This window comes from Mus caroli, chromosome 15 (genome assembly GCF_900094665.2).
Source record: "Mus caroli chromosome 15, CAROLI_EIJ_v1.1, whole genome shotgun sequence".
NCBI lineage: Eukaryota > Metazoa > Chordata > Mammalia > Rodentia > Muridae > Mus > Mus caroli.
The window spans coordinates 80,049,266-80,061,794 of NC_034584.1; the positions used below are offsets into that span (position 1 = coordinate 80,049,266).

The window sequence follows — 12,529 nt, forward strand, 5'->3', positions numbered from 1 at the left end:
TAGGTCAGACCCCATACGGTGCTGCAGGTCAGTTCTCCAACCAGGCTAGGGCCTGGGGTTCTGGAGGGTATGGTCTTTTACCAGGTTCATTAGTTATCTTTCTGGGTCCTTGTCAACCCTGGTTTTTGAAAGGCGAGTCAAAACGGGGGAGGTGAGTCCTGGAGGATCTCTTTTCCTTTAAGATAGTACTAGAGCTAAAGTAGGCTTCCTATCGCTACGGTGACATTTAAAGGTGTGTGGCATTCCTGGCTAGGTACTGAGTGGGAGAAAAGGGAGGAGTTGCTCATTGCCCTCCAGGTGGAGGTTCCATGTCCTTTTCCCAGTGTGGAGCTGTGCTCTGAGTCCAGCCTGGCGATGCCAGGACAAGTATTTCTACACCAAGCGCGGGTCTCCTTTTGGCAGTAACCGTCAAGTCAGCTCGCCGGGAGAGAGGTGACAGTGGAGTGTATCCTTGTGCTCGGTTGTGCCCGTGGCTGCGACTGGCAGGCGGCCACGCGTGCGCGTGGGCACGCGCGGCGAGGACCCACGTGGGTCACCCAAACAAAGGCGGCGCCGCGTGATCGGGCGCGCGCGCGCGCGCACACCCGGCAGGGAGGGCGGGGAGGCGAGGGGGCGGAGCGGGGCGGCGGCTTGCGCAGGCCCGGTCGGGGGGCGCGCAGACTCCGCGCAGCAGGACGTGAGCGCGCGACGCGGCGCCGCCTCCGCGCTCGTGGCCGGCACCCGCGGGGCCGCGTAGTCCCCGCTCCCCGGCGCCGCTGGGCTCCCGGGAGGGCGGCAGGTGCAGCGCGGCCGGGTGGCCGGCCAGGGGGGCGCCGCGGCGGCGGGTGGATGAGAGTTGGCCCCGATCATCCCGCAGGGTAAGCGGCGCGCACGCGGACTCCCACACGGACCTGGGCGACGCTGGCCACGCTCTGTCCTAGCTGCCGGGCCGCGACCCCGTGTGCCCACACTCTCACTCGGTGGCCCACAGCAGCGACCCTCCCTTCGGGGAGCAGCGCGGGCGCGCCCCCGCACACACGCTCCCGGGGCGCGCGTCACGGCCGCCCCTCGCGCGTACCACGGGCGCTGTGCGGGTCAGGGTCCTGGTGGGCGAGAGGCAGACGTGGATGGGACGCAGGGCCCAAACTATGATGTGGGGGAGTCATTAGATGGGTCACCATGCCTAGGCCGCTAGCGGGGGGGTCAGGATGAGGGCACAGCAAATGTCGTCCTACTGACCCACTCTTGGTGGTGGGGGAGGACTGAAAAGGAGGAGGGCTGTCCAGGCCGGTGTGGCCCAACAGATGACCCGGGGAAAAGTTGTGGACGCTTGCTCCCTTTCCACACCCTGCTCTCTGTTATATCTTTTTCTTTCATTTGGAATTAGCCTATGGGATTCTGGAGACAGTTGGCACCTGGGCTGGAGCTTAGGCCTATGTGTTTATACAACCGTTAAGGTGGGGTGCTGTGTGGCAGTCCCTAACCTAAGACTTCATCTGTCCAGAGCGGGACCAGCACCTCTGAAGGGTGGAGAGGGACTGACTAGTCTGGATGTTGGTTTCCCAGTGGCCTTCCTACCCGTGGCCAGGGTAAGAAGCAGGCTTCTAGGGCCAGAGGCAGAACCTTGCACCCTTTGGAACTTCCCCATTTTCAGAGATAAGAGAGATTCAGTTTGGGGGGACCTTGTTCAGAGTGGGTTCCCTTCCTGCCTTGCCTTGTGTAGATTAGGGACAAAATTAAAGGTGCTGAGTCTTAACGTACCCCCCCCATCCTCAATCCTGCTGAACCCCAGCCAGGTAGGAGCTTGCTTTAGGGCCAGGTTCAGAAGGAGGGTCATGGTCCAGGCTCTGTAGGGTTTGAAATAAAGGACAGTTGGAAGTTAGTTTATCTCAGATACCTGTTCTGTGAGATCGGGCAAGGCACTGTCACAAAACCAGCCCTGCCTCAGTTTCCTTATCAGTGGGTGACTAATGACAAGATAAGAGTTAACAAGATGGTGTGGGTTCCACGGCGGCCAGACACACCCTAGGTGAGGAGTCAGGCAAGGCCATTCACCCTGTGGCCTCTCAGGTGGCTTAGTGGCCCTGCAGAGATCGGAAGAATCTTCTCTCATTCTGCCCAACCTGTTCCCAGGCCCATTTGGGGATACACAACCCAGTCCAGTGAGAGTGTTTTATTTAGTATCCCTGACCCGTGCTAGGATGAAGCCACAATATAAAGATGCTCTCTGGGACACTCCAGCTGGAAGTCTCAGTCAACATGCCTGCTCCTCCCTCCTCCCCAAACTGCTTGTGGACATTGGAGCCCCCTGCCTTTGCTATGGTACTGATTAGTGAGCTCCCGGGGGTACGGGCTAGGATGTCTAGGAGGTTGGATGCCCAGGATCGAATTCTTTGTGGACCATCATTTCCCTGCTTTCCTCGGCCATCCTGGCTGATGGTGGGGAACGTGGCTGTCCCTGTTGGTCCCAGAGATGTCTGTCTGAGTCCATGCTAGGACTTATGTCCTATAAACTGCCCGGGACAGTCTCAGAGTTGAGGTCTGTTTCTACGCAGCCTGGGCACCTGTTTATCCTGTGCCTCCTCCCCAGGCAGGCAGAGAGGTTTTTGCAGAGGTGTATTCCTTAAGGGAAAACCAGTGGTCTCTCTCTCCAAACCTCCTGGCGCCCTCCATTATCGTGGCTCCCCCGGAGTGGCGCCAGCAGACAGCGCAGTCGTCGGTGCCAACAGCCGTGGCCTCCGCTGTCCTCATTCTCGCTGGGCTTCACCTTCACCACCTAGAAAGAGGAGAGTCGGACCTGTTTCCTGAATCAACATTTCTGCCTCACAATAGCGAGTGCTCCACACAATGGAAACAGTGTCACCGGAGGCTCTGAGACACTCTTGGCTGTGCTTGCATGGCATAGGAAGTGACAGCTGTTTAGAAATAGCAACTCCAGCCATGCCACATCTGGACAGAATTCATGTCTGGAGAACCAAGGGCTCAGTGTTCTGCTGTGGGATCCTTGTTGGCTAATGTGCTTTGTGGTGTCCCTTCCTTCTCTGGGGACACATGGGGAGCCCTATCCAGTTTCTCATGCACTGGTAAGGGCTTCTCTCTAGAAGCCGGATCTACTGAGCCTTTACAGGATTGGGGTGCTCATGATGGGGCAAGGACCGTGTTTGGGGGCTGTTCTCTTTGGGGAGCTGGGCAGGTAGGTTCTCTTCCTAAGCACCCCTGGCCCTTCTACTCTGGTGTTTGGCTTTCTTGGTATATCATAATGGCAGCACTTAGTGTGTGTGGCGGTAATTGTCTGTCAGTGGGAGATGCAGTGACTGGCTTGTGTGGTTGGGCCACCTTTTCTGAGTTTCTGCATTCTTCCCTGCTAGGTGGACTGCGAGAGTGCGGCTGGCCCTCTAGCAGTGCGGGGCAAGGCGGCAGCCCGCTTGTGTAAGTAGGTGGCTGTTGGGACAGCTGCTGACCACTCTGTGGTGTATCAAGAGTGGAGAAACAGCAATCCTGAATCTAGAGAGATAAGATGGGAACCTTGCAAAGTGAGTCACAGGTGAATGAAGACAGACTTGCCGTGAGGCAGATCCTCTCTCCCCGGCCTCAGGTGGCCATTTCCCAGGAGGCCTCCACCCCTGGGCCGTTTGACCATAAACAGGAGCTCTGGAAGGTTTGGAATGTGAGCTCTGTGAGCTGACTGGGGACTTTTTGGTACCATTCATAGTGGCCTTGGGGCTACTTTCTCCTTGGCTTTTCCCTGGTGGCTTCCTGCTTTTCTTCACTCTAGACAGAACTAGAAAATAGTGGTTAGAGAGGGGGCGAAAGTCCTTAGCCAGGTGTGGGCCAGCATTAGGGAGGAGGCCTAGCCCAGCCCAGGTGGGTGGGCCCAGGGCAGCTGTACCAGGTCAGAGCCTGTGGCTGATGGAGAAATGCTGAATAAAGAAAAAAAAAATCCCGCTGTGACTTAGGGGTTTTCCTAATTGTAGAAAACATCGATCTTTTCTCCTGGGGTGTCTGTGTGTGGCCAGTACTGAAGGCCTGGGAGGGGACTTTCAGCTATAAGTCACCACTAATAACATTTGACATCTAAAGGCTATTGTTAAGACTGTTTGGTGTTTGAATTATAACCAGGGTTGTGATTATACTTAAGCCTGTGATTAAAGTCCCCTGTGGTTAGACAGGAAGACAGGAAGCGTTGGCCTATCTTAAAAAAAAATCGGTAGTAAGAGAAATCCATGTATGCACTGCACACTGTGCCAAGTGCCTCCTCTCACCCCACGTACTTTTGCTGTGATCATTAGGTAAAGAAACTGAGGCACAGAGAGGGCCACAGCTGGTTCAAGGGCTTGTTTGTTAGTTCCATAGCAGAGCTAGGATTTGAACTTGTGCCCACAGCAGCTCTAGGGCCCCAGGGTAACCCTCCTGTAAAGCTGAGTTAAAAGGACCATGTGGTTTTTAAAGGTGTGGCAGTATCTCTCAGAGGATCTGGTGACATTCTGCTGAGATGTTCTCGTTCGTGGTTTGTTTTTGTGACTATTGAAGGTGGGTTCTGTGGTGGGCTTCCTCCCATGGTAGGGGTACCTCTAATATAGAGAAGTTTGGGGGTTTCTCCAAGATACAAGGCTTTGTCCCTTTTTTCTGTTTGTCTCTCTTCCTATGCAGAGGGCCTCTCCACACCCAGTTATCTCCATGTCCCTTGTGTCTGGCAGCCTCTAGTGATCCTCAGTGGCACCAACTGGGCACCATGTTCTGCCTTCTCTGGGCCATTTGGCAGGTCATACTGCAAAGACCCTTGCTTTAGGGTTCATTTGTAGTTGAGCCAGGCTGTGCGACCAGGAGGGGCCAGGCTCTTCTGACAGCTGCCGCAGGGAGGGAGCGAGCCTAGGAGAGAATTTGTTCTTTTTCAGCATCTTTGTTGAGGAATAATTCACATGCCACACTACCCACCCCTTACAGAGATAATTTACTGCTTTTGAACCCATTCATAATCTTGTCAACCATCACCATGAGCCTTAGAGATTGTTTCCAGACCCAGGCAAGGAGCGGATAGCTGGCACGCCACTGCCTCTTTCCCCAGCTGAGGCCATCACCACAATCTATCTGTGGATTTGCCTCTTCAGGACACTTAGTTCTGCCTGGTGTCCATCCATCCCCTTTCCACCCCCCCTATATCAACACTCTGTTGTACCGTTAACATTTGAAGCTGGTGTGGTTCGCCTGTTACTGTTTGTGCACTAGTGCGCATATGTTTAAAAAGTTGTAGATTACATTCACTTGTGTTCATATGTGTGGGTACGAAATGCCACAGCATAGGTGTGGATGCCAGATGACAACTTCTGGGAGTCAGTGCTCTCCTTCTACCTGGGGTTCTCTGTCCCTAGGGATGAAACTCCAGTCATCAGGTTAGGTGACAATCTCTGTTTCCATCCATGGTTATCAGTAAAAGTTCTGTTTTCTTCATCTTTTACCTCATGCCTTTGTTTCTGTCCCAGGACCCCATCTAGGTCCCATATATGTCTGGTTGTCATATTTCCTCTTGACTGTGACCCTGTCTCAGACTTTGGTTGCCTCCTTGAGGAGTGTGGTGGTCCGTGGGGCCCTGTGTTGGAGCCTGCGTATCTCTTGGGAATCCGCCCTTGAGATTTCGATGGTTTTGTCATGATCAGTCTGGGGTGATGGATGTGGGAAGGGCGGCAGCATTCTTGATGTCTGGATTCTATCTTTCAGGGTGACTCTAGTATCTGTCAAAGAGCCTCTCTGTCAAGGACCCCCCCACCCCCCACCCCGAGCTGCTCTTTAGAAGTAATTCATAGTGAATCCTACAACTGAGGCAAGGGAAAGGGGCTCTGTGCTACTCTCCTAAAGGCCAAGAACCCAAATTATTTGGAATTTTGTGTGGATAGGGGAATTGCTTCTCTTTCACGTAGTGACTTATTAATCATTGATTTCTACTCATGTTGATTCATATCTTTATACTTTATTGTGCAATTCCACCTGGCTTCTTTCTTTACTCTCTTCTTTTGCTATTACCCCTGGGTCCTGTAGATGCCACATCCCTGCAAGAACCTAATCTCTTCGCTGCTGTTTGGTCCATAGGACATTCCAGGTTCAAACCTAGGGTCTGCCCATTCTATAGACAGCATCAGAAACCCAGATCTAGCCAGGCGGTGGTGGTGTACACCTTTAATCCCAGCACTTGGGAGGCAGAGGCAGGTGGATTTCTGAGTTCGAGGCCAACCTGGTCTACAGAGTGAGTTCCAGGACAGCCAGGACTACACAGAGAAACCCTGTCTGGAAAAAAAAAAAAAACCAAACCAAACTAAACAAAACAAAGAAACCCAGATCTAGTGCTGGTTGCTACTGGGGTTTGGTTGCTTCTAGACCCCCCTCAAATGGAGGAAGAGGAAGTGTGTGTGTGAATTCTGACCCCTGTGCACCTGCATCTGTTCATGAGCACCTCCATGTTTGGAGATCTGTGTCTATAACAAGGGAACTGTGTTCACAGATGGCCAGCTCTAGTCTGGTCACCCACGGATGGTTCTGTAGATCAATGCTCTCCCATCTTAGCAGTGTGGAGCTAGGATCTTTCTCCCTTAGCTACTCATGCATTTAATCCTTCAACGTCAGTGCTCACAAAGTGAGACCAGAACTGTTATCTTGCAGCGCACAGGGAGAGTCTGCCAACCCAGAGCCTTACCAGCCCATGCAGTGGGTATGTGCTTTGGGCCTGCGGAGTGTGGGGAGGGGTAACCACCTCCCCAGAGGTGCTTCTGGGACGGGTTCTGTGATGGAGAGAGAAACAAGAGGAAGTTGTGGATGGAGGGACTTCTCTGCTCAACAGCCTGGCTGTGGGATGGGCACAGATTGGGACATCCCTTTGCAACTTGAGAGTGGGGCTGACTCTTGAAGGAATCCTCATAGTCTGGGCCTCTTAAAGAAGGGAGGAGAAAGGCTGTGGTTGGCTGGCAGCTTTGGAGTTCAGAGATCTTTGACTTTGATCTTGGCTGGGTCTGTCTGCTCTCTGCCTCTGAACTTACCACTTCAGCAGGGAGGAGTCTTCAAATGGGCGTCTGAGCACAGAAGGTACACCCAATTGCCTTTCTGGGAGGTGCCACGCATGTGCTGTCGCCACCATGGTGTGTGTGTGTGTGTGGTGGGGGAATATGGTGGGCACATCTTTGCTGACTTGGGCTTGACTTGGTTCCACTTCTTTATAGTGGGCTTGATGGTAGCCATTGCCCTGTCCCAACTGTTCAGATTATCAGCAGTTGGTGCCTGTGGCAGGGTAGGTGGGTGGTGGCATGCACAACGCTTATTTAGACAGGAATTGTGTAGGCTGGAGGTGTGCTAGGTTCAGGCTGAATGGGTGGGTAGATATCAGACAGATATCCCAGCCCTGATAAGGGCCTGAGAACAGGCCAGAGGGACACTGATATTTCAGAAGAATATAGCCACCTGAGCAGGTTGAGGAGACACCTGGACAGCACCTCTATGCCATGTTGCTGTCTGCTTGAGCTCAAGGGAGATAGGACACCAGACGATTCATGGGTTCAATGAGGCTGTTTCGTGGTTGGGATTCTATTTTCTGTGTGATGTAGGCTGAGCTCTGTGTACCGTGGGATAGATGCCGCCCTAATCCCTGACGGTCTTGGAAGTGAATGGGGGGATGGGGGTGTGATCTGTACTGTCTACACTCACAGGGAGGGGCATGCATACTGCTGTCTTTACATGGTGACTGCTGTTTTCTCTCTCTCTCTCTTCTCTCTCTCTCTCTCTCTCTCTCTCTCTCTCTCTATATATATATATATATATATATATATATATATATATATATTTTAGAACTTAGAAGCATTTTTTCCCTCCTACAGTTGAATACTGATTGATATGGGGGAGAACTACTTCTGGTTGTAGTTTAAGAAGCCCTGGCTCAAAGGATCTCAGCTTCATCTGTATACCCAGCCATGTCTCTCTCCATGTTTACCAAGGATCTGTTCCGTGCTTGACGCTAGACAGTGCCTGCCGAGTGTCATCACTGTCCTCTGGGGTCCCCATGGTGGAAGGGAGGCTAGAACACCTGCCTGTTGCCTGAGAAAGCAGCCCCGGGAAGCATGGCTGTGTCGGCGAAGGTCCGTCATCCTTCACGGTTACCTAGTTGTCTTACCCTGTGACCGAAGCAGGTTGCTGAGGCCGGTTGCTTGGGACTCTTGGGAAGAGACCCGTGATGTCAGGAAGGCATACCCCGGATAGTCCATGGAGTGAACAGTGTGGCATTTAAAACTCTGAAGCTCAGGGGTGGAGAGATGGCTCAGAACAATAGTCGCCATTTTAGCAGAGGACCAGGGTTCCATTCGTAGCACTCAACGTGGCGGCTCACAACTCCAGTGTCTTCTTTTGGCCTCGGTGTGTACCAGGCATGCATGCGGTGTACACACATGCTTGCAGGCAAAACAGTCATGCGTGTAAAATAAAAATTAATAAATCTTTAAAAAAAAAAGAAAAAAGAAAGAAACCAAGTTCTACAAAAAAAGGACAGAGCACATGACATGTGACTGAATGACATGTATCTGAGGAAGTATCCTCAGGAGGCTGGAATAGGAAGACAGTTCAAAGTCAGCCTGGGCTACATCACAAATGTACCTCAGTGTCATGGTAGTCACATAGCGTATGTGAGGCTCTGGGGTTCAATATTCAGCATAGACTATAAATCAATCAATCAATCAGTCAGTCAGTCAGTCAGTCAATCAATCCATGAAACTTCTGTGTCACAAAACCCATTTTGTCTTCAGATGAAGCCTGCTACAGCCAGCCAGTGCTGCCCAAGGAATGGCTGAGAAGGCCACAGGTTGGTAGTGGCTTTATGACTTGCTCTGGCCCCTGCACAGATGTCTAACAGGATGGACTACTTTCTCCCTCAGAGAAGTTTTCAGTCAAGTACAGGACCCTTCTGGGTTCCGAGGAGCCAGTGACTTGGGAGGGGACCCTGAGCTAGAGGAGATGATATTTTTTTCGTCCCTAGCCACTACTGGGCATGCATCAAGGGAGGCTTATGAGTCACTTCGCGACTCTGAGAACTGGAACCTGAGGCTTGAGTGTGTGTGTGGGCAGGGGTGGAAGGCTGGCTGGAAGCCCAGCTGTCCAGAGTGATACCCTTCAGCTCTGGAGGAAGGTCCCACAGTCTGTGGGCTAGAGAGCCTCAGAATATGCCTCTCTAGGGTCTCACGCTAGCTTCAGGGGCAGGTTTCTGTAGCCTACCCCTTCCCCACCCACTTTACCCATAGGGAATGGTCAGGGGTCTGATAGGAGAAGGTGGGGGTCATGTGTCATTTCCCAAGGCAGTGCCAGAGTGGTAGCTAAGGATGAGGGTGGAGTGTGTGTGTGTGTGTGTGTGTATGCGGGGGGTGGTGGGGGAGGATGGCACAGGCGTTTTGATGCAGGTCAGAGGCAGTGGGGCCTGGAAGAATGTGGAACCGGCATGCTTACTAGATCCTGGATCAAGAAGGAAGGTGACATTTTGTTCAACAGCTTGCCGAAGAGTGCAGGGGTGTGTGAATCACTTCAGAAGGCATTTCCGTCAGGAGGTTTAAATACACTGTGAACGAGGGGTGGGGGGATGATGGTGTGGAAGGAGAGAGGGAGAGGGAGGAGTGGAAGGGTGGGATTCCGGGGGTGCTAGAGGTAGAGTTCAGAGCAGTGACATCTGTGAGTACCGGTTGTTGGTCTTCAGGGCCACTGCCCAACGGTGGGAGCGGCCCACGTGCGACTTCACCACACTTTTAGTTGTCTTTGTAGAGAGGAAATGAGGCATGAGTCAGCCTCTCACAACACCAGGGTGGAGGCCCAGGAGCATGGCCTGGATGGCCTCCTACACACACACACACACACACACACACACACACACAACACACACACATCCTCCACCCTGCTGAGAGCCCCACTCTCCTTACTGGATTCCAGGCAAGTGGCAAAGGGACCAGGGGCTGGTCAGGAGGGGCACTGAGGGCAGAGAATGGGCTGATGTGGGTGGTAGCTTGTCCAATGGGGTTTAGCGAGGTCGGGCCATGTTGGGCTTGATCTGGGCTATCTGAGCACTGTTCTCTGAGCTGAACACCGGGAATTGTGACCCCCAAGAGTGGACGACCCTGGGGATTCCCTGGGAGGGACAGGCTTTGTGATCTAGGTGATACTAGTTCTAAACCTACGGAGGACAGTAAACGCCACCAGGTGCCAGGTGGCTCATGTTAGCTGTTAAATATCAGGGCTGGGGAGGCCCGCAGGCCAGCTCCCTCTGAGGAAGGCAGGCATCCCAGCTCCCTGAGACCAGCAATCCTGTGTGGATGAGGGGCAGGCTGGCTGGCTCCCAAGACAGCCATGGGTGGATGCTCTGTTTACATTGATGTGTATAGGGTGGGGGCAGGGTGGGCTGCTTATAGGCAGGAAAAGGGGAGCTGGGCCCTGGCCAGCTACTTCTAGGCTTTTAAAAGCCCCATCTGGTCTCCTATGACAACATAGCGCTGCACTTAAGGATTGCCCAGCTATAGTTGGTCCTGGGGGCTGGGGGTCCTCAAAGCTGCAAGTTGCCTGTCATTCCTTTGGCCTCCTGCCTAGGCCTGCTCCAGGTATGCCAGCCCTTGAACTCTCCGTTCTCCCACCCCGGGGTACCATAGGAATGGGGTACCATTCCTCTATCCCTACATTCCTGTCACTGGGCTAGGCCTTGGTGGTCCCACAAGGTGTGGGGAAAGCATTGGATTGGATGAGTCTGAGTGGCAACCGTTTTCCCTGACGAGACTGGTGCCAGAGCCCTCTGCCCTTGATCCTGCCATAATGGTGGGGCCTGGAGCAAGTGGCTGACCTCTCTGAGTGTCTCTCGTTTCTCCTCCAGAGTGAGCTTAGTGACTACTGAACGCTTGTAGGTCCTGAGATGTCACGTGCAAAGTGCCCCTACCCAAGCAGTGTCAGCTGTTGCTGAGTAGAGTCTGGGTCTGCAGTCTGTGAGTCCGTAGCCATCCAGGGCAGCTGCTGGGTGGAGCAAGATGCCGGCTCCAGAGCTCGGGGGTGGGTGGGGGACACCTTTTCCAGAATTTCTTTGAGAGTACTGGTTTCTTTAGCTTCCAAAAGCCATGGAACTTCCTTAAAGGGAAAGAGTCCCCAAAGCCATGGGAGCCCTGGATGCTGGATCGAACTCTGGGTGTTGAAGAGCTTGGATAGCAGTAAACTCTGCCCCAGGTGGCCCAAGGGCAGATGGCAGTTGGGGGCTGGGTTGTTTGGGCCCAGGGAGGGATGCCTGAGGCAGAGAGTGAGTGAGCGGGCCAGAGGGTGGGGGGGGGGGGGGGGGGGGGGGGGGGGGGGGGGGGGGAGGAGACTGCCATCCCTCTACAGTGGCCCCAGACGGGCCATGTGATCTCCACAGTGCAGACGAGGAAGTGGGCATCCCACCTTGCCTTTTGGCGGGCCCATGCTCTTGACATCTTGCTACCCACTGTGGTCTATGTATTTCCAAAGGTCAGTGCTGGTCTTCACTCTTATTCTTGTGCATGGGCCTTGAGAGGTAATCCTCTAGTCTTTTGTTGACCTCTCTTCTCAGGCTTCTAGGTGACTCCCCCCTCCAACCCCCTTGTGTCTGTCTGAACCTCTTTCCCCTCCCCTCCCCTGGGAGCCTCCTAGCAGACAGTGTCAGACTCTCACTCAATCCTCCAGTCCTTCCTAGGACCCTCCCAACATTTGCCTGCATGTGGCATGGTGTGTTCATTGGTGCGAGGCTCCGCCATGTAATGTATTCGGTGCTGCAGAGTGGGTTCAGAAGTCAGGTGCCTTTCTGACTAGATAGCCAGAAAACTGTGAGGCTGGTGGCTCCAAAGCCAGTGTGTGTCCCCACTGCTGACCTGAGTGACTGGGCCAGAGGTTGGTGTAGACCCAAGGCAGTCAGAGACCTCACTTTGGAGGAGATGAGCCATTCTGGGATATAGATGCTCAGAAGATGAGTTCTAGAAGCCATCTTTGACACGACCTGGAGTTGAAAGTCTTTATTGATTTAAAACCTAGATTCACCAGCACTTCCCAACAGATGTGGACTGTTGTGAGTCGTGTCTCATGGAAAGACCGTATCCATCCCTCACAGTGAGCTAGGCATAGTCAGAGGTGTCAAGTGACATTGATGGGCTATCAGGGCTAGCTCTGAACCTGAGGACTGGCCAGTCTTGCCATCCCTTCTTTCCATTGCAGTAGACTCTCCAAAGGCAGGTGCCTCTTTCCCGCTGTCCCCAGCCATTGGCTGAGGGCCTGGGACAGGCATCGAGAACACTGTAATGTCTGAAGAGAGCCCCTGGGTGCCAGTTGCCAGAGTACAAATCCTGTCCCCACGGCCTGGCTCAGTAGGCCACCAGGGCTTGTCTTGGCTGTGCAACAGGTTTGGTTCAGTCTCTGCAGGATCCTGTTGCCAGGGGAGGGAGGCCAGCTTCCCCTGTCAACCCCCCTCCCCAACCACTAGCTTAATTGACAAATAAGCATTGTTCCTTTGAGGTAGGCGAGGGTGTATTTTTTTTTTTTTTTTTTTTTTTTTTTT

At 53.3% G+C, this 12,529-nt stretch overlaps 1 protein-coding gene across 1 annotated transcript in view; it reads left to right on the plus strand.

Annotated features, from left to right (window-relative positions):
* Positions 1–719: 719 nt before the first annotated feature.
* Positions 720–12,529, plus strand: part of Gramd4 (GRAM domain containing 4) — a 77,730-nt gene continuing 65,920 nt past the window's right edge. Inside the window, exon 1 of the mRNA XM_021183290.2 lies at positions 720–857. Coding sequence (XP_021038949.1) covers positions 829–857 — 29 coding nt within the window. The 5' untranslated portion in view covers positions 720–828. The remainder of the gene's footprint in view (positions 858–12,529) is intronic.